The sequence below is a fragment of the Dermacentor albipictus genome, chromosome 7 (assembly GCF_038994185.2).
Source record: "Dermacentor albipictus isolate Rhodes 1998 colony chromosome 7, USDA_Dalb.pri_finalv2, whole genome shotgun sequence".
In the NCBI taxonomy this organism is placed as follows: domain Eukaryota; kingdom Metazoa; phylum Arthropoda; class Arachnida; order Ixodida; family Ixodidae; genus Dermacentor; species Dermacentor albipictus.
In genome coordinates this window covers 102,724,820-102,745,167 of record NC_091827.1, presented here as the reverse complement: position 1 = coordinate 102,745,167, position 20,348 = coordinate 102,724,820, and the positions used below count along the sequence as shown (strand labels likewise).

At 48.2% G+C, this 20,348-nt stretch overlaps 1 protein-coding gene across 2 annotated transcripts in view; it reads right to left on the bottom strand.

Moving 5' to 3' along the window:
• Positions 1-608: 608 nt before the first annotated feature.
• Positions 609-20,348, bottom strand: part of LOC135917715 (epoxide hydrolase 4-like) — a 36,748-nt gene continuing 17,008 nt past the window's right edge. For both annotated transcript variants that reach the window (XM_070521401.1, XM_070521402.1), the window contains exons 5-7: positions 10,259-10,427; positions 3,442-3,581; positions 609-1,215 (exon numbers count right to left, since the gene is read on the bottom strand). In XM_070521401.1, the coding sequence (XP_070377502.1) occupies positions 893-1,215; positions 3,442-3,581; positions 10,259-10,427 (632 nt within the window). In that variant the 3' untranslated portion in view covers positions 609-892. The remainder of the gene's footprint in view (positions 1,216-3,441; positions 3,582-10,258; positions 10,428-20,348) is intronic.

Below are 20,348 nucleotides of genomic sequence, written 5' to 3'. Positions count from 1 at the left end.
TGTTCTTGCACTTTCGTATTAACCTTTGGCGGCGTTCATACCACAGTGTCCATCATGTGCATGGCTAACGAAAGTGCTGGAACAGTGATGCTGATACCTAAATATCGTGACAGTTCGTTTTACAGCACAAGCCTTAGCGCCATTAAAGGTGCTCGAAAACGTTATTGCTGCGCTTTTTCCGGTTTCCTGGTACAGCCGGGCTACGCATCCTGCTTTAATGTGAAGAAGATGGAGGACATATCAGAGGTTATGGGCCATCAAATATTGACCTGTGTAGGGTAATTAGGGTTCATATGAAATATGTAATGCTCCTATCGCTGTAGTTATCTTATGCCACAAATTAGTGTCACATTTCAGAACTGTGAGTACTAGATCAATTTGTCAGCATTAGAGGTTAAATTGGTGCAGTTTACAGAATTGTCATATTGTTGTTTAGTGCGCACTGACAAAGCTGTAGACTTGATGCTTCAGTGTGTTTTAATCGACTTGCCGTGTTTGTGGTAGTGGAAGCGCTAGCCCTGACGAGCCATCAAACTTATGCATGACGTAAGCCAGAGTTACTTTACAAATTGTTGAACGTGGTACCTTGTATCTGTGAAGGCTTGTCAAGCCTTTGCGCTCTTCAGAAAGCAGTATATTCAGCCGGATCACAATACGAGGTCATGTTGAGAAAATTGTTTGCCAGCACGTTTATTTTCACGTCGAATAAATCATGTCCTGTGCGTTGGCCGGACAAAAAGCCGTAAAACTGTGATACCAACGCATGTTCGCAGCTACAGATGTGATTTTCTATGCTGGGGCTTACGTCATGAACGGTCCAAAGCGTTCGATCGAGGACAAAGCCCTCGGTTTCAAATGAGGACAACATTATCTGGCCAGGCTGTTGTTTCGGTCACAGCGATGACCGGCAGCGTCTGAGTCCAGCTTTTTCGACCGTGTCGGCCGGGGCTCCGGCGGCTAGAAACGCTTCAATGGCTTCGTTGACGACCGGTGCGTTTTCCTGGTGAAGCCAGTGCCCACATTCACGCAAGACGCGCACAAGCGCTTCAGGCGAATGACGCCTGCTCAGTTCAGCCACTTGCGGCGTCAGGTACGGGTCTCGGGAACCCCAGAGCACGAGCGTGGGGACGTCAAGGCGGCGGTAGCGCGTGTTCCTCAGCTGCCGCTCCTCGCAGAAGGTAGCACGGTAGTAGTTGACTGCCGCCGTCACAGCACCTGCGCGTTCGTCGAACCCAGGCGACATTTCGTCACTGGTGCATTCGGTGTCCATTGTGTCTTGTTGAAGCCGTAGTAACGAGATAAGAACGAGTGTTTTCTTGTTGGCACATTTATGAGCATTTTTATCAGCATTTTTATGAGCTAAAACGTGAAGGAAGGTTTTTTATTACATGGCAAAGACTACCCGCGCCTTTGCTGCTCTAAATTTCACTCGGTATAACGGAACTCAGCTTTCTTTTCGCAAATTCTAGCGCAGAACCGGGCCAACGAAATTGCCCAAACAGAGCACTGGGTTCTTGAATTTAAGTTCGTGCGCAACATCTACTGCAAACGGTGACACCGCAATGCGCCAAAAACAACCTTCGAAATTATAGAACGCTGCGTTGTTGCAGCAGCGGAACGAAATGCTGCAATCTCAGAATATTCGTAGCAGGAACCTGGCCAATAAAACATTGCATGCTGTACTTCACGACATCAAAGCTGTAGGCGTCGATGCCCTCGTTATGGATTGAGCTAGAGAAACCAGGAGAATCAGGTCACCGCGTTTTTAATCGCAACCCGAGATCACGTACTGTGTGAGCTAAGGGCCTGCGGTCTAAAGGTTGTTACACATCCAGTGGACGTGGCCATGTGCGGCGCTGAGTCAAACATTCTCAGTGCTTGGTTCGAACTCGCGCGCAGAAATACCCCAGCAAGTGAGGAAAGCGAAAACCGTGACCGTAGCTCAATTGGTGGAGCACCACATGCGTCATGCGCAGGTTACGGGTTCGCCTCTGCTAGTGGCAAAGCGTCTTTTCTTCCACTTTCATTTCTGTTTCTTCGTTTTTTGTATGTGTGTGTGGGGGGTGTCGGTGAATATTAAGCTTATTGTAAAATTTGCCTTGATCTATAATAAACTATGCAATAAAGAAAATAACGGTTAATGTTTCTTGTTCTTTCCACGGCTTCACTGCCTGTTGTCTTCGTGTGATCGATAATAAAAAATGAGCTCGTTGGTATTCCAGATCATGGGTAAGGAAAATAAGTGGCCACAACTCGCACTCATACTTGTGTGTACTCACGCTCGTCGGCACTCACTTGCATACGTCCCCGCACACTGGCCGACAGTCACTCACGTCCATTCAATACCACCGGCGTTCGCTCGTACTCTCACGTCCACCCACTCTCTTCGTCAAACACTAGATCTCCATCTAACAAGTCACGCCTTTGCAGCGAGCGCGGAGCGAGCTAGCATACTCCTGAGTGAGTGCCGATATTCTCCAGACTCTTCTCGCTCATTACAATAAGCTCGGAAATGACATGTCAGGAGTATGCAGTGGTGTTGACGTCAGTTCCAGCCCATGCAGCAAGATATCACTGGCCAGAATTCCTATAAGCTAAAACGTGAAGAAAGGTTTTCATTTACATGGCAAAGACTACGTTTTACAGTGGTAAACACAAGAAAAACAGGATCAACCTAATCGGCTGCTATTTTCGTCTACGCTATGCGTCGCAACAGCCTTTCCTTCGCAAATGTGAAGTATTCCTATGCCTTTCGTCGTTAATGTTCAGTACGAGAGTCACTGCTCGTAGGCATAAGTGCTCGTGTCGGTGCGGTTCCATGCTCTGTTCGTTCGTCATTATTTTCAGTTAACAACTAACTTCACCAAGGAGCTTGATCTTGACAAACAGCTCATTTATACACTCGTAATTTACGCACTCACGCAAAGCCATACTTCATTTGAAAAACTTGAACATGGCTTGAGCGAAGTTCATGTTTCGTTCTTCTTCTTGCTTTGTAGCGCACCGCTCTTTCTGCGTATAATAGGACAACTCCTCGCTCGAGTGATTAAAACAGCCCCTTTATAGTGAAAGTCTCAAGAGTCGACATATTTTTTTCTCGCTGCTTCACTACTTCCGCAGGCACTGCGTACTTCTTGAACTTTCTGAGAAAAAAAAAATATTGGGAGGCATAAGACGTGCAAAAAAAAACTTCAGTGATAAACGAAGGATCTGCAAGATAGCCTCCTAGGGAGCCGCTTGTGGCCCGCTTGTGTGCTGCGCTTCTCAGCAGCACACACTCTTTGGTCAAAGTCGAGTTAAAGTCTTTTTTTTAATGCAATATGCTCCCATCACGTGACACAAAGCCATGATCATCGCAAGCGTTGTGAGGCAAATTCCTAGCGTTAGCGTTGTTTCCCACAGTGCGTAGGATCTGCGTAATTTTTTTACTGCGATGTATACCTGGCTTCGAGAAGGTGTACTGGAGCACGGAGGTTCCCTGTGCGCCGTCACCGCTTTGGCACAGGCTCGTCAGTTTGGCGAAGTCGTTCATGGTCAGCCATGCCTCCGGTATGCGGGGACACTGGTAGGCGACCATGTAGCTACAGGGAAAAAGAAATTGTGATTCAGTCTTTTCAAGGCCACCAACGTTATGTATTGCTTCCGAAAATACGGCGCAAACTTATAAAACTATTGATTTTTTGGACCCGTGGCACAATCTTTCCCTTGCACATGCACACGCACATGCAGGCCCCCTTTCTCTATACTGTCGCCCCCTCTCTGTCGCCTGCTACGCTATTGGAAATATGTCACGTTTCATTTTAATTCCACCAAATTAAAAAGAACGAAGCGCGATCAACGGGATTATTATCGTTGCTATTATTATAAGCAAAACAACAAAACTTGCTTAAAACGCGTGCTGTTGTAAACACCAACACATGTGTTCACTTTGTGATTAATCTGCATTCTGTTTTCAGGAAAAGCTAGGCTTTAAGGAAACGTTTAGTGCCCTCAAGACGAACAAGAACGCAGAAAAGACAGCACAGATCAGATGTCAAATTTTCGGGAGCTAGGCTTTGTTTTCATCACTAAGTTTAATCCCGTGAGGAGATGCATGGTTGTATCCAAAAGATTCTTTATGAAAATTCAAGCATCAGACTGCAGTAATCGTTATACATTATAAATATGCAATAGATATATACAATACTTAAGGCAATACAAACACCAATAAAATGCACTAGAATACAGATTAAAATTACCAACCGTAATTACAAAACGTCATTTGAAAATATTTTCGTTAAAAGTAAGACAAGCAAGGACTACGCCAAATAAACGTGGCATTATAAAAAAACATAGAGTTCTTTATAAGCTCGCTAAATATCACAAGAGGAACAAACAAGATACGGACGACGAAGATTTCCCCATCTTGAATTACACTGCTCAGCGTTTCATTGGCAACGTGGAGGCTGGGAGGCTACACAACGAACTTATTGGAACTGTTCATGTATAGCGCAAACAGTCCTCTTTTAAAATGGCATCTTTCGCGCCTTCGCTTTGGCGAAATCAGATATAGTCTATTCGAAGGATAGATCGCGGAGGAGGTCACTTTCAATGGGCATGATAGCAAGCGAGTTCACCTTGTCGTCAAGGAGGCTCGAACGAAGGCGATTTTTTATCAGCGACAACTTGGAAAACGATCGTTCGGTCTCAGTTTGCCACGGGTATGCTTAAGTACATTCGCAAAGCAATAGAAAGGTTCGGAAACACATCAATAAGCTTTCTTTCGTGCAGCAACTTCATTATTCCCAGGGGACTAGTGTCCTGGCATACAGAGTTGTGCAGAAAGTTCGCAAAGTGAACGATTTCCGCGTAAAATGCTGGCTCTAAATCACTTTTGTAGGTTTTCACCAACTTCTCAGCCTGCTGTGCCAGAGAGGCCTCGCTCCCAACTTCTGTCAGCAATTTTAAGAATCGAACCTTTCGCAGAGTTCAGTGTAGGCAGGCTTTCGCACACGCAAAGCAGAGCCTAGACTGTCAAATACAACATTGTAGGCCTCAACCATAAACTTTCTTCAACCTTGTAGCGTACTATCGCTTTTTCCGTCCGGGTGCTTACTCAAAACGATGCGTTTGCCCTCATCCTGATAACATTGATTGGCACTTAGCGTGCGTGCTCTCTCTTCGAAGGTATCAAAGAGAGGTCGCGAAGAATTAGCAACGCCTTCTAGAGCTCAGCAGGTCGACAGCAGGTGAAATGTCTAGGCCTGTTTTCTAAAGTGCTACGCTCGTTTCGTCAAGCGCTCCAAGATTTCACTCCAGAAAATCACCATGAATGCAGTTTCTAGTTTTGTCATTTTCTTGAAGAGAGAGTGCGGTTCGTTCCTAGTGTCACCGTTTTCTTCCTCGTTCTTTGATTTAACTTCAAGGCAGCACAAGACTGCATTGAAATTTTTCAGAATGGCCTTACATGATTCAGCGTGTTTGACTACCTGGTCTCAGAGAGACTTTTCAAAACAAGCTGCTGGCCAGTTCCGCTAATACTGTCCAAAAGATACCTCCATCGCTTAGGTGAAACAGCAAAGCACACACAGTCTCTGAATTAGTGAAAAATTTGACTGCCTCAAGGCAACTGTCAACGCTACACGCGCCAACGAAGTTCAGTAAATGACCAGCACATGGGACGTAGACTGCTAATTCATTCACGTGTTTGATTTGAGCTTGCAGTCCTTTGTATTTTCCCGACATATTACTTGCATTATCATAAGCTTGGCCCCTGCAATCATCAAGTGAGATGCCATTGGTCATCAAGAGGGACATCACGGTATCAAAAAGATACAAGCCGGTATGCAATTCAATTGGAACAAATCCAAAAAGCGTTCGTACACTTTCCCATTTAAATCGTATTGTAAACCAACTGACAGCTGATCAAGGTGAGTAAGGTCTGGAGTCGAATCAACAATTAAAGAGAACTATTCTGCGCGCTTCACTTCGTCAACGAGACGTACGTTTCTTGACAGCCTTTGTCATATGCTCGATAAATTCATCACAAATGGTTTTTGACAGATACAGATACGATGGGTGACCTTTTCCTTTGTTACCGTAGCGTTTGATGCGCTCCTCTAGAAAGGGATCAAACTTGGCAATGACCTCAAACACTTCCATATAATTGCCACTTCTCGACGAATCAAAAATCTCCTCACTGCCCCTAAACGCTAGGTTGCGCTCAGCTAGAAGCTTAGCTACAATGACTACGCGCTTCAACACCTCTGTCCAGTGAGCGGGCTCAGTGACAAGATGCTTAACCAGCTCCTTGTCAATTGTACTGCTCGAGTTAGAGCGGGCGAGCCATGCTGCAACGTAGCTCCGGTGCTCGACGCTATCTTCATGTGCGCAAACCTTTTCTTCTGCTCTTTTCCAATCAGAAAAGCCGTGCGTGGTGAAAGCACTGAGGTTGCTTGAAATAGAAAATACCTTGCACATGAAACAGTAAACGGAACCTTTGGACTCCGAGTACATTAACCAGTGTCGCTCGTACGCCTCCCCATTTACATCCTTTCGCACGAAAAGATAAGGGGACATATAGCGTTTCTGAGTTTTGTATTGCCTTTCGGAAGACGGAAAATTTCCCAGCCAATTTTGAACATACAATGACCCTTTCTCAAGGCATACACTCCGAAAGCTGTCAGTAGTAACGTCCGGCCACTTAGCAGGGTCACTTCGGAGAAACCCGCGACGTACCTGTTGCTGCAGGGGTGTCTGTACTTCTCCGTTGCCGCAACGAGAAGCCGCCTCATTCATCCTCTCGAGGCACACTTTGTGGGTGGGAACATGTTTATTTGAAGCCCAACAAACAGGAAACAAGTGAGTCTGTTCTTGTGGTGTTGTTTCCTGGCGCTCGTCAGTAGAAGGAGGCTCATCGGGGAGGTTTGGCACCTCTTGATCAGCAGTAGTAGAAATCGGGCGTGGCGGACCATACACCTGGAGCTCTGTGGCAGGGGCCCGGCCGAGTAGCATAGACGTTGCTGACTCAGGAACAGGACAGGGCTCCGTTAGCATCGGTTGCTCAGAAATATGGACGACAAAGGATGTAACCGTTTTCACAGAATCCAGACAACCAAGATAAGTCAAACCTTGTTTTTTGCCAGTAAACCATGGTGACGGAGTTGGCAAGTCCTCCACAGAAGCACAGTCGGTACTATTGGGAGTTTGACACGGACTCTGGGTAGAGCGATCATACTACTCCGCGGAAGCTGCATTCAGTAGGTACTTTGTCAACTTTTGTAGCTTCTTTTCACGCTCTTCTCTTTTTCGTTTAACGCACCACTTTGATGCTTCCGACCAAGCATTTTCGCATGAATGGATGCTAATTGTTCACCGGGCACTTCGTCAGTCCGACGTGACCACAGGTGTCCAACTGTGGCCGTCTCAATGACTGGCGCACGCTGCCTGGATGGTCCGTGGCTGGCCGAGAGTGGTGCGTCCTCCGGGAGCTCCTCTGCGGGCGGGTTTATGCAAGCTTAACCGGCGGCTCGGCGCTGAATCGCAGCCCGCGATCAACTTCCTTTTATAGACGCGCGCCGCGCCTGGCTGTTCCTAGCGCCAAAGCAGGCGTTCACATACGCATAGAGTTCCTCGTACAAAATCCCTCCTTCTCCGTACAAACTCACTCCTTCTCCCGTTCCGGTCTCGTCTTCCTATTGGCTAGGAGCAGTCGTCTGTTCTTGGAGGTTCTCGATTTTGCTTTCGCCCCGTCGACGCCGAGCGCGAGAACGAAGGGCAGAGGGCGACTCCTAGCGCGGGCGAAGTTACGCGCCCTCCGTCGCCTCTGAGGCATCTTTTTCTACTTCTTTCTGGAAAATTCGGCAGCTAGTCTGACCCACTTTTTTCGTCGAGCGCGCGCGAGTGTGCGCAGCCACTAGCCAGAAATGGGTCTTGGAGACAGGCATTTGTGTCCAGCTCTCCAACTTCCCCCTTCACTCTTCCACAACCCTAGCCCGAACAGTGAACATTCCATGCCCCACGGCACGCGGACAAAAGCGCGTGTGACGTCTTCTTTCCTTTCCTGCCTCGGCTCTGCCATCAGACTCATCATCATCTGCTATCGGACTCATCCTCCCCCGCCCAAATTATCATCACGGTAAAGAAAAGTCGAATGGGAAGCACTGTTGGCTACTGCAGCAAATCCTTTCTATGAGAACGACAGCGGCGGATCTACTTGTGGTAGTGACGAGGGGCAAGTGAGATTTAGGTCCTCATCCCACATTACATGTTTTAGGTGTTTCGCCCTTGCCCCTCCTCTCCAGACAGCACTGGACAGACGGACTGACAGGAAACCATGAAAACTATTCCAAGCAAACGCACCTCGCTTCGTAAGAAAGAGGGACCCGCTGGAGTGGCGGGAGATTCCTGTTTTTGCAGCTCGACAAACTCTCCCCAAATGATCAGGCTAAACGCATGCTGTTACATTAGGCGGGGGCCCCGTCTGCTCGTTCTGGCTTTCTCGCTTCATACATGTCGCTCGAAGTTCCGTTGCCCTTGGTTCCATATACTATATAAGCAGGTTAGAATAAATGTGCCACCTTCTCCTACTGTCCGAGGTGAGGCTCTGGGCTGCAGCCCCCTTAGCCACCCCCCCCCCTTAATCCAGGGCTGGGTGGCGGTAAAGCCCCTACATCCACGCGCCACCGCCGACCAGGTTAAGTACCGCCAACCTACCCTCCTCCTCCACGCTCCTCTCCCACTCACCCCCTCAGCTTCCGGCGTCAAGCGGAACTTACGTAGCTTCAGCTTCCTGTTCCGAGTGGAAGTGACGCGATGCTTTTAGCGTTGTTTACTTTCGCGTCTACGGAGAGGCTTTAATTGCACCAGCTGCGGTTGAAAGTGTTAATGCGATTCCATCCAAGAACCACCGCCTATCGTAATCGGCGATCTGGTCGTGTTCGCTGCTTCGCGTCAACCTGCGACGGGTTGTGCCACGAGAGACAACGTACAGGGGAATGTAGGGCCTGGGTGCTTGGAGACCGCTCCCGTTTTCCGTGCATTTGGAAAACAGCGACCGCAAACTACTACTTCAGCGGAATACAACAGCTTGTCCCCTTTGCATTCTTCTTGTTTTGAAGCATACATCCCCTCCAGCCAGCACGTATGGAGGGACTTTAGTGAAGGAGTTCGCGACGCCAATCTGTACGGCAGACGCATAGAGTTTATGCTCTTGATTCCGAGGTTGAACTTGTCTCGTACGGCAGATCGAAGGTAACGAACGTCCCAAGTGCGTGCACTACGTGAAGAACTGCAATGACGTGAAGCTATGAAATATAACAAGTTCAAATTTGCGTGGAGGGCATTCAGTGACAGGGTGAAAACAAGTGTGCTTTTCTTGTGCGATATGAGCGGAGGTGTGCAGTGAATTGGTGCGTGCGTGCGTGTTGTAACGCGTGCAAAGGTGTACGGCGAATTGTGTTAGTGTTGTGACGCGAGCAGATGTGTACGGCGAATTATGTTCGTGTGTTGTGCCCCAGCCCATGGCTTTCCGCACTTTGTCAGAGAAAGGGGACGACAGGCAAAGCGTGCGGGCGCAGCGTACGCAAACAAGCACGTAGATGCACACGAATGACGCTTGGTGGAATGGCTAGAGCGAGCTACTCAAATTAGCACCGGTTGCTAAGCACGGGCGTCTCACCATCGTCTGCAATCACAGTGGAAATTCTCGCAGCGCAACTCCAGGAAGCGTAAACGCCGGAACCGGAAATCTTAAAACCGGACATGCCGGAACCGAAAATGCCGGAAGCGGAAATGCTGGAACCGGATTTGGTGTGAGGGGGAAAGGTGGTTGTCGCTACTTAAGAAAGCGGCGGTGGCGCGTGGATGGAAGGGCTTTAGGTGGCGTTCACTCCGAATGTTCGTCTTAACCGAAGAGCACGTCTCAGGCGGTTTGTCTTAAGCGGTTTTCTTGCATTGAATCTATGAAAACGAAACAAACGTGCCTATGTTGTTCATTATATGCGAGAATTCATCTTAGCCGCGTTCGTCTTAACGAGAGTGCACTGTATATATTCTGTGCGGGTCAAATAAGATCTTTTATGCTGATAACAAGCACTCGGCCTGTGTTCTTCGCTGGTTTGTGTGTCTTCGCCGCTTTCCTAACCATGAATCCACAACAACTCGCCCAGTTCTCCATTTTGTTGAAAACAGTCAGCAACAACGATCTCATATTACAGTACTAGGTAGCTGTCGGGACAACAGTAAATGTGTGCCCCTGTGATTTAGGGCCTGGCCTCACCGCGACTTGAGCATCTGCGTGAGGCTGGTCTGCAGCAGTTGCCTCATTGCATCCGGGTGGCCTCCGTTGATAGCGACCAGCCTGTCCACCATCTGCGGGTACTTGTTGGCGAAGCACCACGACACCACGGCACCCCAGTCGTGGCCAATGAGGATGACCTTCTTCCTCCCTGCAGAATGGACGTTAAAGGTGCGTGAGGGGCAACCGAAAAATCCGAGTCGGCGTGCGTGCATGCGTGTGTGTTAAAGCATACACACACGCATTGCCTGCATGAAATATCAGTGTTTGGGACAATATTACTTTTTGTATGGACAAGATTACCGTTACGTGTATGCGCGTATTTGCGCAATAACTTTTTGGGACAATATTACTTTTTGTATGGACAAGCTTACCGTTACGTGTATGCGCGTTCACTGCGCACCCGCATATTGGATAACGTGTATATAGTATATCATTGTACCATATCATAATCATATTGCCTGCATGAAATATCAGTGTTTGGGACAATATTACTTTTTGTATGGACAAGATTACCGTTACGTGTATGCGCGTATTTGCGCAATAACTTTTTGGGACAATATTACTTTTTGTATACACACACGCATTGCCTGCATGAAATATCAGTGTTTGGGACAATATTACTTTTTGTATGGACAAGATTACCGTTACGTGTATGCGCGTATTTGCGCAATAACTTTTTGGGACAATATTACTTTTTGTATGGACAAGCTTACCGTTACGTGTATGCGCGTTCACTGCGCACCCGCATATTGGATAACGTGTATATAGTATATCATTGTACCATATCATAATCATATTGCCTGCATGAAATATCAGTGTTTGGGACAATATTACTTTTTGTATGGACAAGATTACCGTTACGTGTATGCGCGTATTTGCGCAATAACTTTTTGGGACAATATTACTTTTTGTATGGACACACGCATTGCCTGCATGAAATATCAGTGTTTGGGACAATATTACTTTTTGTATGGACAAGATTACCGTTACATGTATGCGCGTATTTGCGCAATAACTTTTTGGGACAATATTACTTTTTGTATGGACAAGCTTACCGTTACGTGTATGCGCGTTCACTGCGCACCCGCATATTGGATAACGTGTATATAGTATATCATTGTACCATATCATAATCATATTGCCTGCATGAAATATCAGTGTTTGGGACAATATTACTTTTTGTATGGACAAGATTACCGTTACGTGTATGCGCGTATTTGCGCAATAACTTTTTGGGACAATATTACTTTTTGTATACACACACGCATTGCCTGCATGAAATATCAGTGTTTGGGACAATATTACTTTTGTATGGACAAGATTACCGTTACGTGTATGCGCGTATTTGCGCAATAACTTTTTGGGACAATATTACTTTTTGTATGGACAAGCTTACCGTTACGTGTATGCGCGTTCACTGCGCACCCGCATATTGGATAACGTGTATATAGTATATCATTGTACCATATCATAATCACCCGCCACCTACCTTTCCCTGTATTTCCCACTTCCCCTTTCCCCAGTGAGGAGTAGCAGGCTAGAGACACGCTCTCCAGGCCGACCTCTCCTCCTTTCTGCTCATTAAAATCTACTCCTCCTCCAGTGTACTATACAAGCAAACGAACAAAAAATGGTAGGATACTGCGAGGCTGATCGTGTGAATCACGGAAGAGGGTGTGGCGAGGGCCTTCAAGCTTATGAATATTTATTCCGAAAGTGCAGCACAACCCATCTCGCTATGAATGTCGATTCCAACACGTTAGCATTGAGTCAACATAGCGACACAACGTAATGCCACCATTGAAATGAGTTATGCATGAGGCATGTACTGCAGCACCAATCCTTTTTCGCACTTCCTTAAGAACACTCAGCGCTATCTACCACCGCCGCCACGAAGCTTGCGCGTGGCCTCTAATGGCGCGCCGGTGCGTGCAAACGCTGACAAATGCGTCATGCAGCAACCAGGCTTATCTGTAGCGCTTCTTTCTGCACACAACGGAATGACGAAGTAAGTTTGGTGGCCCGCCGGCATTGAAGCGCTAGGCCAACGCCGCAGACAGCAAAGAGATAACGCAAGCTGCTTGCCGGTAGAACCGGTGGTGATCTCGGAGACGTGACGAAAGGCAAGGGGCGGCGACATCGACGACACAGACGCTGTTTTTCCAGTGAGTTTAGGTTTCAAGGAGCCTGCCAAGGGGCCCTAATTGTTCGCGTAACTCCAACATGATATCAGCTATTCAAAATTTGATCGTTGGGATAGGTAGTGTCGAGGACGGGCCACAAAGTACTCCTTTGCTGTAGCTACTTATTGTTGATAATTAGAGAGTTAACTACTGTAACTTCGCTAATTACCCAGGTAATTGCGGAAATTGCTCTGTATCTAGAGGCCGCCTATCCGTACACTCAAGTGGTAAACATAGCGTTACCATGATTTATATTTTTCTAATTTAGAAAACTTGGTGCAGCGAAAGAAAACCTGTATGACGCAAGTAGCCCGTGCAGATGGGGAAAAGGGCTCCGTCATTTCGGTTGAGTGTGCTATCTGTCGTTTGGGTGAGAATGGATTCGATGTGGTGTCTTGAAGTCAATTTTTTTTTTTACAGCGAAGCTGTATATGGCAGGCCGATTCGGCCGTACATCTCTCGCCAATACGCGGAAAACTCCTGAGCATGCGCGAAAAAAAAAGAAAGAAATGAAGAGAGGCGCGCGATTGGCAGCGCCAGTAGTGTCATCGTTGCTCTCCGGTGCAGCCGATCGCGCGCACAGAAATTTTTCTCCGACTCCGAAATTGGTAGGCCACGCGTCATACGCGCTCCTTAGGAGAAGGCAGCGTTCGATCAGCAACGCAGGGAGAAGAACCGGGAACGCCCTCGTCTATGCCGTGCCGATGCTGCAGCCCCGGCACATGAACAGGCTCGTGCCACCGAGCGCAAGCAGCAACTGCCTATCGAGGATCCGGCAGCCTACCAAGCCGTCGTTTAATGAACCGTCGGGATTACCCCATCGATAAACACCGGGGCCACACGTTTCAGCTTGGTTGACGAACCATTGGTAGAGTGCTTGGGCAGGGATTTTTCTCTAATATCTTGGCGTTATCACAATCAGTTTTGTGACCCAAGTCACCTGCACGCTTTGCCAATGCGTTTGAGGTCATTTTTTTCTTGCTTAGATCGCTCATATGCTGCTTCAACCACTGTTTTCTTTCTTATAATAGTTCTTGGGAAATTTTTGTTTAAAATAATCGCCGATGATTACTTCCTAATGCGAAATTTGAGCGCAGCACTTCAGCTGTTTCAGCTAAACCGTCTGTCTATGAGCCTCGGACAATCCGCCTCGTGCGGAACATTTTGCACCAGCCGCCGCAAACGGAGCGTAGCTTGACGCAACTGCATCGCTTATCGGGGGATCGCGGGAGGCAGCGCGTATGCGCATAGGAACGTTGCGCGGCGAAGCGATGGCAGCGAGTGACCGACGCCGCTGACGCTGCTAGCGAGTCAACTGAAGGTGACTGTACGTTTCGGCGTGGGAAGCGCGCACCGTGATACGGTGATAGCGAGCCGGCGCTTCGGCAACCGGGAAACACTGCGCGAGAGCGCACGGTCGCCGCCACAGAGCAGGGATACTTGCAGTAGTGAACGACGGTGGCATGGCGGGCGCAATGCGTTTCGGTTCGGCCAGCAGCTCATCATCGAGATCAGCCGCCATCGAGCCGGCGCTCTGATTGCCACCGCACAGTGTTGGCACTAGAGAAGGAGCGAAGAGAGCAAGGCTCGCGCCGAGCGCAAGAGATGGCGCCAGGAGCGCGCACAGCAAGAGCAGCGCGCTGGCCCCGGCTACGGAGCTGGCTACGGCGAGGGACGACGGCGAGACTCGACAGCGACACGAAATGCATAAAACGGGCGCCAAAGAACTGCGCTCTAAAAATTCGAAGTCGTAAATCGGTATTATTCGGCTATAGTTGTTAGAGCTTAACTTTACCTCTCAAATGCAGCAAATTTCATTCAAACAGGTTCACCGGTAGTCTCAAAAAAGTATTTCTTCGTTTTCGATGCGTTTGAGTAGTAAAATCGTACTAGGCCCCTTAGCTAAAGCTTCCTCTTAACTACAAAACGTTTATTTGAAACGATTGCTGCCCAGCTATTGCTGACGTATATATGTGTATATTTTATTTATTTACCTGAAGGCCCATTTGGGCATAACACAGGTAGGGCGGGGAGGAGGGACAATAACTGATTCAAAGAAGTGCGAGCAAACTTAAGTGCAAGCTGTCCCATCAAAAAGCATCCTATTTGAACGCTTGGTTTGAAACCTCTGAATGAGCGTGCAGTCACAGGTACACTTGCTCGGATACCTTTTTTCATTTCGTTACCTGATACAGGGCCGCGGACCCGAGCCACGACAAACTAGCTAGCTAACACGATCAGTCTATGTTCTCGTTCACGTGCTTGTCGCAGTAAGTGTTGAAAGTTTATTAAGTAACGACCTAAGAAAAGACGGTGCCAAATAAGTACTGTCACAATCAGATCCGTCGCGTCTGGTTTTATTTCCTGTCAACAAACGCCTGATCAGGCCAACAAGGGTAGCCACTGCGGTGAGCGCTTTTCCTTACAAGCCTCCAATGTAAGATTGGCTGTTCACTGGAACATGATGAATACGATGAAATGGCAAAATCACTAGCCCTAGAAAATCTGTCTCCATTCCACCTGCGAAAGCGGATGTACAGCGAAGCTGTTGGCGATGTTAGACGACGTTATCACCAAAACGGCATGCGTGATGCGTGCACGCGCGTGTGTGTGTGCGTGCGTGTGCGGAAGGGCAGCATACATCCTGATTCTCCTAGGCCCTCCGCCAAGCGCAAGTGCATTAGTGAACTAAATTAATGTTTAATACTGAATTCCGTCAGAAAATGCGTAAACTATGACTTACAAACAAGCTGCAGGCATGATAGCTTTGGATTGTCATTCGAACATACGAGAATACCTAAATATAGTACGCAGAAATTGAAAGGCAAAGCCCTTATCCGGCTGCCGTTTGAGGTCTCTCTGAGTGGCCGCGGCCGCTATGTAACGGTAGTGTTAGCACAGCACACATCCTCATTCTTGTAGGCCCTCCGCCTAGCGGAAGTGCGGTATTTAACTAATTGAATTTCTCAAAGTAAGAATGCGTCAGAAAATGCGTAAAGCACGACTTGCACACAACCTCCAAACATAATAGCATCAGACTGTAATTGGAATATAAGACAAAGCATAATTCTGTTAGGCGGAAACGTAAACACAAAGCCTTCCAGCTGCCACTTGGTTTTGGGTGAGCACGGCACGAAAAACCCCGACCAACCAGAGGCTAACAGCTTCGCTGTAAAACTGGAATGTATTATAGACATCGGCAGAAAGAGACATTCGTTGGTCCCATGAACACTCACATTCAAACGCTGGTTTAGAGTAGTTTCATCAACAAAATTGCTGTGCCGCTAAATTGGACGAAAATCTTTCAAAGGCGCGCCTCCAGAGGGCACGAGCCGCAAAGGCTGTCAAACACAGTTTTTTTTTTTCAGTTACTAATCATGTGCTCAAAACGAATAGAAATTTTGGTGGGGACAACAGATGCTACTCGCCAAACGACGCATCACACCCAACGGATGAGTTGTAACCTCCATCTGACCTCCTTCTATGCCGCTATCTGTAAATCAGACAGTGCTGACGTTGCATGAACGGTACCGTAGTCCACAGCAGGTGGCGCCACTTTGATATTTCATTTTTGTGGCTTTATACCTGCTGCACAGCTGCATCCATTGAGCCGAATTTAGCTTGCGTGAATGTTTCAGCACTTAGGCGTCAGATTGGGCCAGTGCTAGTTTAAATGGGCAGTTATTTTCCTGCTTCATTCATTCTTCTTGGAGAGTCTGCTACTTTTCCCAGAAGCTGATGAGCTTAGAGTCGGGCTTAAGGCCATCTTCCTCGGTGAGGCTTAGCTAAGGCTGGACAGGATCACACGTTATGGGGATGCGACCGCCACCCGCCCCCAAAAGAGCTCCTGCGGCTAGCCCCCTCACCTGAGGAATGGGAGAAAACGCTGAGAATTGTCGGCCAAGAATCACAGTCCAGGCTGGCGGAATGGACGGCGACAGCTGCGGCCCCCTGGGCCCCGACCTAGCCTCCCCCCACGACCTGGTTCCCTCTTCCTCTACGATTTATTAAAGTTGTTTCCTACTTCTCCTCTTTTATAACTTACAAAAGCTCTCCTTTCGCTACGAGCGACGAATTCTTCAGTACAGAAGACTAATCTTTCAACCTAGCCCAACTTCTTATTTTCTTTTCTTTCGTGTTCCTGTAAGTGTACAGATTAGAGAGCAAACGCGGACGACTGCAAATAGCGTAAAGATTCCTACCCGAATTGCTGGGGGAATCTCTGGCGTTAAAATATCGTTAATTTACCGTGGAAATGAGAGATAGTACATGGATTTCTGTAGTCTTCGTGGTTGTAGCTTTAGGCGTTCTTGTGACATTGTTTATTATGATTTACTATTCCAAGTTTCCAAAACCCCTTTCTTTAACAACGAGGGCAATAAGTTTCTGCACACATGGCTAGTCATTGCAAAGCATTGCATTTACAAAGCAATATTTTGTTAAAATTGATCCGCTTGCGAATTCACAAACCCATATTTGGACCCAGATGGACCGAGTTTAGGAAAAGCAATGTTCTCCAAATCATCCCATGCTGACTGGTCCACCACACCTGCAGCTCCCATATAGACTAGCGCCACAGTTGTCACTAGTAAAATTTTCTATTACTATTTCTCTGGTGAACAAGAACAAGCGGACTTAGGCAAGTAACGCCATGCATGCAGAAATGACAACAGGTAGTCGGAACGAATGGCAAGCGAATTAAAACGCTTGGCAGGGCGACAGAGAGTTAGAGAGATGATGTTAGAATTTCGCGTGTTGGAACACTCGTGGCAGTCAACGGGAGCAGAGTGTACAAGGCGGACCTGGATCATTGGGAGAAGCCTTCGTTCCCCAGCTGACAAAGTGAAGGCTGATTAATGAGCTGTGAATATCGGTAGTGGCAACATGTTGTTAGGGGCGCAGCTTTTACTTTAACAATATGCAACGCAGATCAATGGAAACGGTTGGCGTTTTTCTGGACCAGTCCAAAGGTAGCCGGCCGAACGTCGTCCTCTTTCTCCACTTCCCGTCTTTGTTGTCATTCGCGCTCCTTCTGCCCTTTGTTAGGAGAGCTCGTGACATTTCCCCGTTGGCAGACGAAGCCCGCCGGGTAAGTCAGTCAGTCGCTCGTGGATTGTGATGCTTCAGGCGGGCAACGTGCACGACTTCAGTTTTGGCCGAGTGTCATCCACTGTTTGTGAGGCGTGCAATGTGATAGTCGACCTCGCTGAGGCTATCGAGTATAACGTAAGGTGCAACGTAGTTGGTCAAGAACTTCTGGCAGAAGCCGCACTTCCGTAACGGCGCCCTGAGCCACACAAGGTCACCAGGATCGAAATATACATGTAGGCGACGGTCGTCGTAGCGGAACTTTGATTGGTCCCGCGAAGCCAGGGTGCGTAGCCCTGCAAGGCTTCTCGCTTCTTCTGCTCGACAGAGGAGCTTGGTAATAGAGTCATTGTCATGAGCAAGTAAGGAAACATGGTGTCCAGCACTTTGCGAGGCGGACCAGCATAAAGAAGGAAAAACGGTGAGTAACCGGTGGTCTTGTGCCTTGCGGTGTTGATTGCATAGGTGACAAAAGGCAACACACTGTCCCAGTTCTTATGTGCGGAATCGACATACATGGATAGCATATTGGCAAGCGTTCTCTTTGTACGTTCAACCAGACCTTTAGTTTGTGAATGGTATGGCGTCGAATGCCGGAAGCTACCTGAACACAGACGAAGGATCTCTTCAACAACGCCTGCGTTAAATTGTCTCTCACGATCGCTGATTGCAATGCGAGGAAGCCCATGTCGGACAATGACGGAATATAATAAGAAAAAAGAGATTTCTGTTGTTGCCGATGGCAGCGCTGCCATCTCGCAATAACGGGTCAGGTGGTCTACACACAATAATCCAGCGATTGCCGTTCGAGGATCGCGGGAAGGGGCCCAGGAGACCTATACCAACTTGTTCGAAACGGGCGCTGGAAGGCGGAACTGGCTGAAGTCGACCACGTGGTACGCTTGGAGGTCGCTTGTAACGCTGGCATTCGGTGCAGCTGGCGACGTACCATTCGTTATCGGGACGCATATTGGGCCAGTAAAAGCCCTCTTGAGCACGGTAGGGCGTTCTTGTGGAGCCAAGATAGCCAGAAGTTGGATCCTCGGGCATGGTGCGTAGTACTTGAATACGGAGGCTCTTGGGGAGTAATAAAAGGTAGCGCGCGCCAGTGGTCGAGTAGCTCTTATACAGTACGCCGTCACGTAGGTGAAAGCGGCTATTTCCTGAAGGCTCGTGTGCGGTCGCGAAGAGTGGTCGCCAAGTCTCGTCCTTCTGCTGTTCGGAGATGAAGGTACCGATTTCTGGAAATCCCAGGCATAAAAAGCGATGTACTGATCGAAGTTGTCAGCGTCGCATTCAGTCGTTGGAAGAAGCATCCGAGAGAGGCAATCAGCATCAGCGTGTCGTCGACCACTCTTGTACGAAACAACAAAATCGTACTCTTGCAGACGTAGAGTCCATACGCGCAGGTCGACCAGAAGGTTCCAGAAGATTCACGAGCCAGCGCAGTGAATGACGATCCGTGACCACCGTGAAGGGGAGCCCGTCGAGGTAAGAACTAAACCGTTGCGCCGCGAAGATGGCCGCCAAGCGCTCTTGCTCGGTCACTGTATTATTGCACTCGGAGCGACTCACGGAGTGGCTAGCGTACGAGATCACGTGCTCACTTCCGCCGATGCGCTGAATAGGCACAGCGCCGATGCCAACACCATTCTCGTCGATGAGAATCTCTGTTGGTGCTGAGGGATTGAAGTGGCGAAGAATAGGCTGCGACGTCAAGAGGAAGTTTAATAGACAAAACAAAAAGTCGCACTCTGTGGTCTACTGAAAAGGAAAGCCTTTCTGGAGAAGGCGCGTCGGAGGATGGGCCACGTCGGCAAATCTAGGAATGAATGGGCGAAAGAAGGAGCATAAGCCTAAAAAGCTTCGTAGCTGCTTGACACCGTGAGGTTCTTTAAATGCCTCTACAGCCGTAGTCTTTTGTGGATCTGGTCGTATGCCGTATTTATCGACCTGATGTCCCAGCACAAGAGCTTGTCGTTTACCAAAATGGCACTTCTTCAAATTCAGGACAAGGCCGGCTTTCTCTGAGCATTTCAGCACCAACTTCAGACGCTTGTTATGCTCACTAAATGTTCGCTCGAACATCACAACGTCGTACAGGTAGCACATGCAAACTTCCCATTTCACGCTGCGCAGATAGTGTCCATGAATCTTTAGAACGTTGCGGGCGCATTGCACAGCCCGAAAGGCATGACGGTAAATTCAAATAATCCGTCAGGAGTTACAAACGCTGTTTTTTTCCTTATCATCATTGTGCATAGCAATTTGCCATGTAACCTGACCGCAGATCAACAGGAGATAAGTAAGGGACCACAAAAAAGCAATCGATCGCGTCATCAATTCGGGGAAGCGGGTACACGTCTTTCTAATGGCGCTTAGGCGTCGGTAATTAACGCAAAATCACCGATTTTTCTTTTTTACCAATATCACCGGTGCGGCCTAAGGGTTACATGATTCTTGGATTACTTCTTTGCTTAGCATTTCTTCGACTTGATCGTTGATTACCTTGCGCTCTTCGTGCGACCCACGATAGGGTTTTTGTCGAATCGGTTGGGCAGACCCTATGTTGTTGCGGTGGCGAGTCATACACTCAGAGATCGATCGGCTGTCGATGGCGGCTGTCGTGCGGGCTGCCGCTCAAGGGCACATCCACATTGCAAACACCAACCGGGAATAACGAGTCACTGCTCGCTCCACGAAAACTAGTGCTCTGGTCCGAACGAAACAGAACCTTGGGTCCCAGAAGGCCCTTAAACAGCAGACTCACGACGGAAACAGTTGCTCCCGTGTCGACT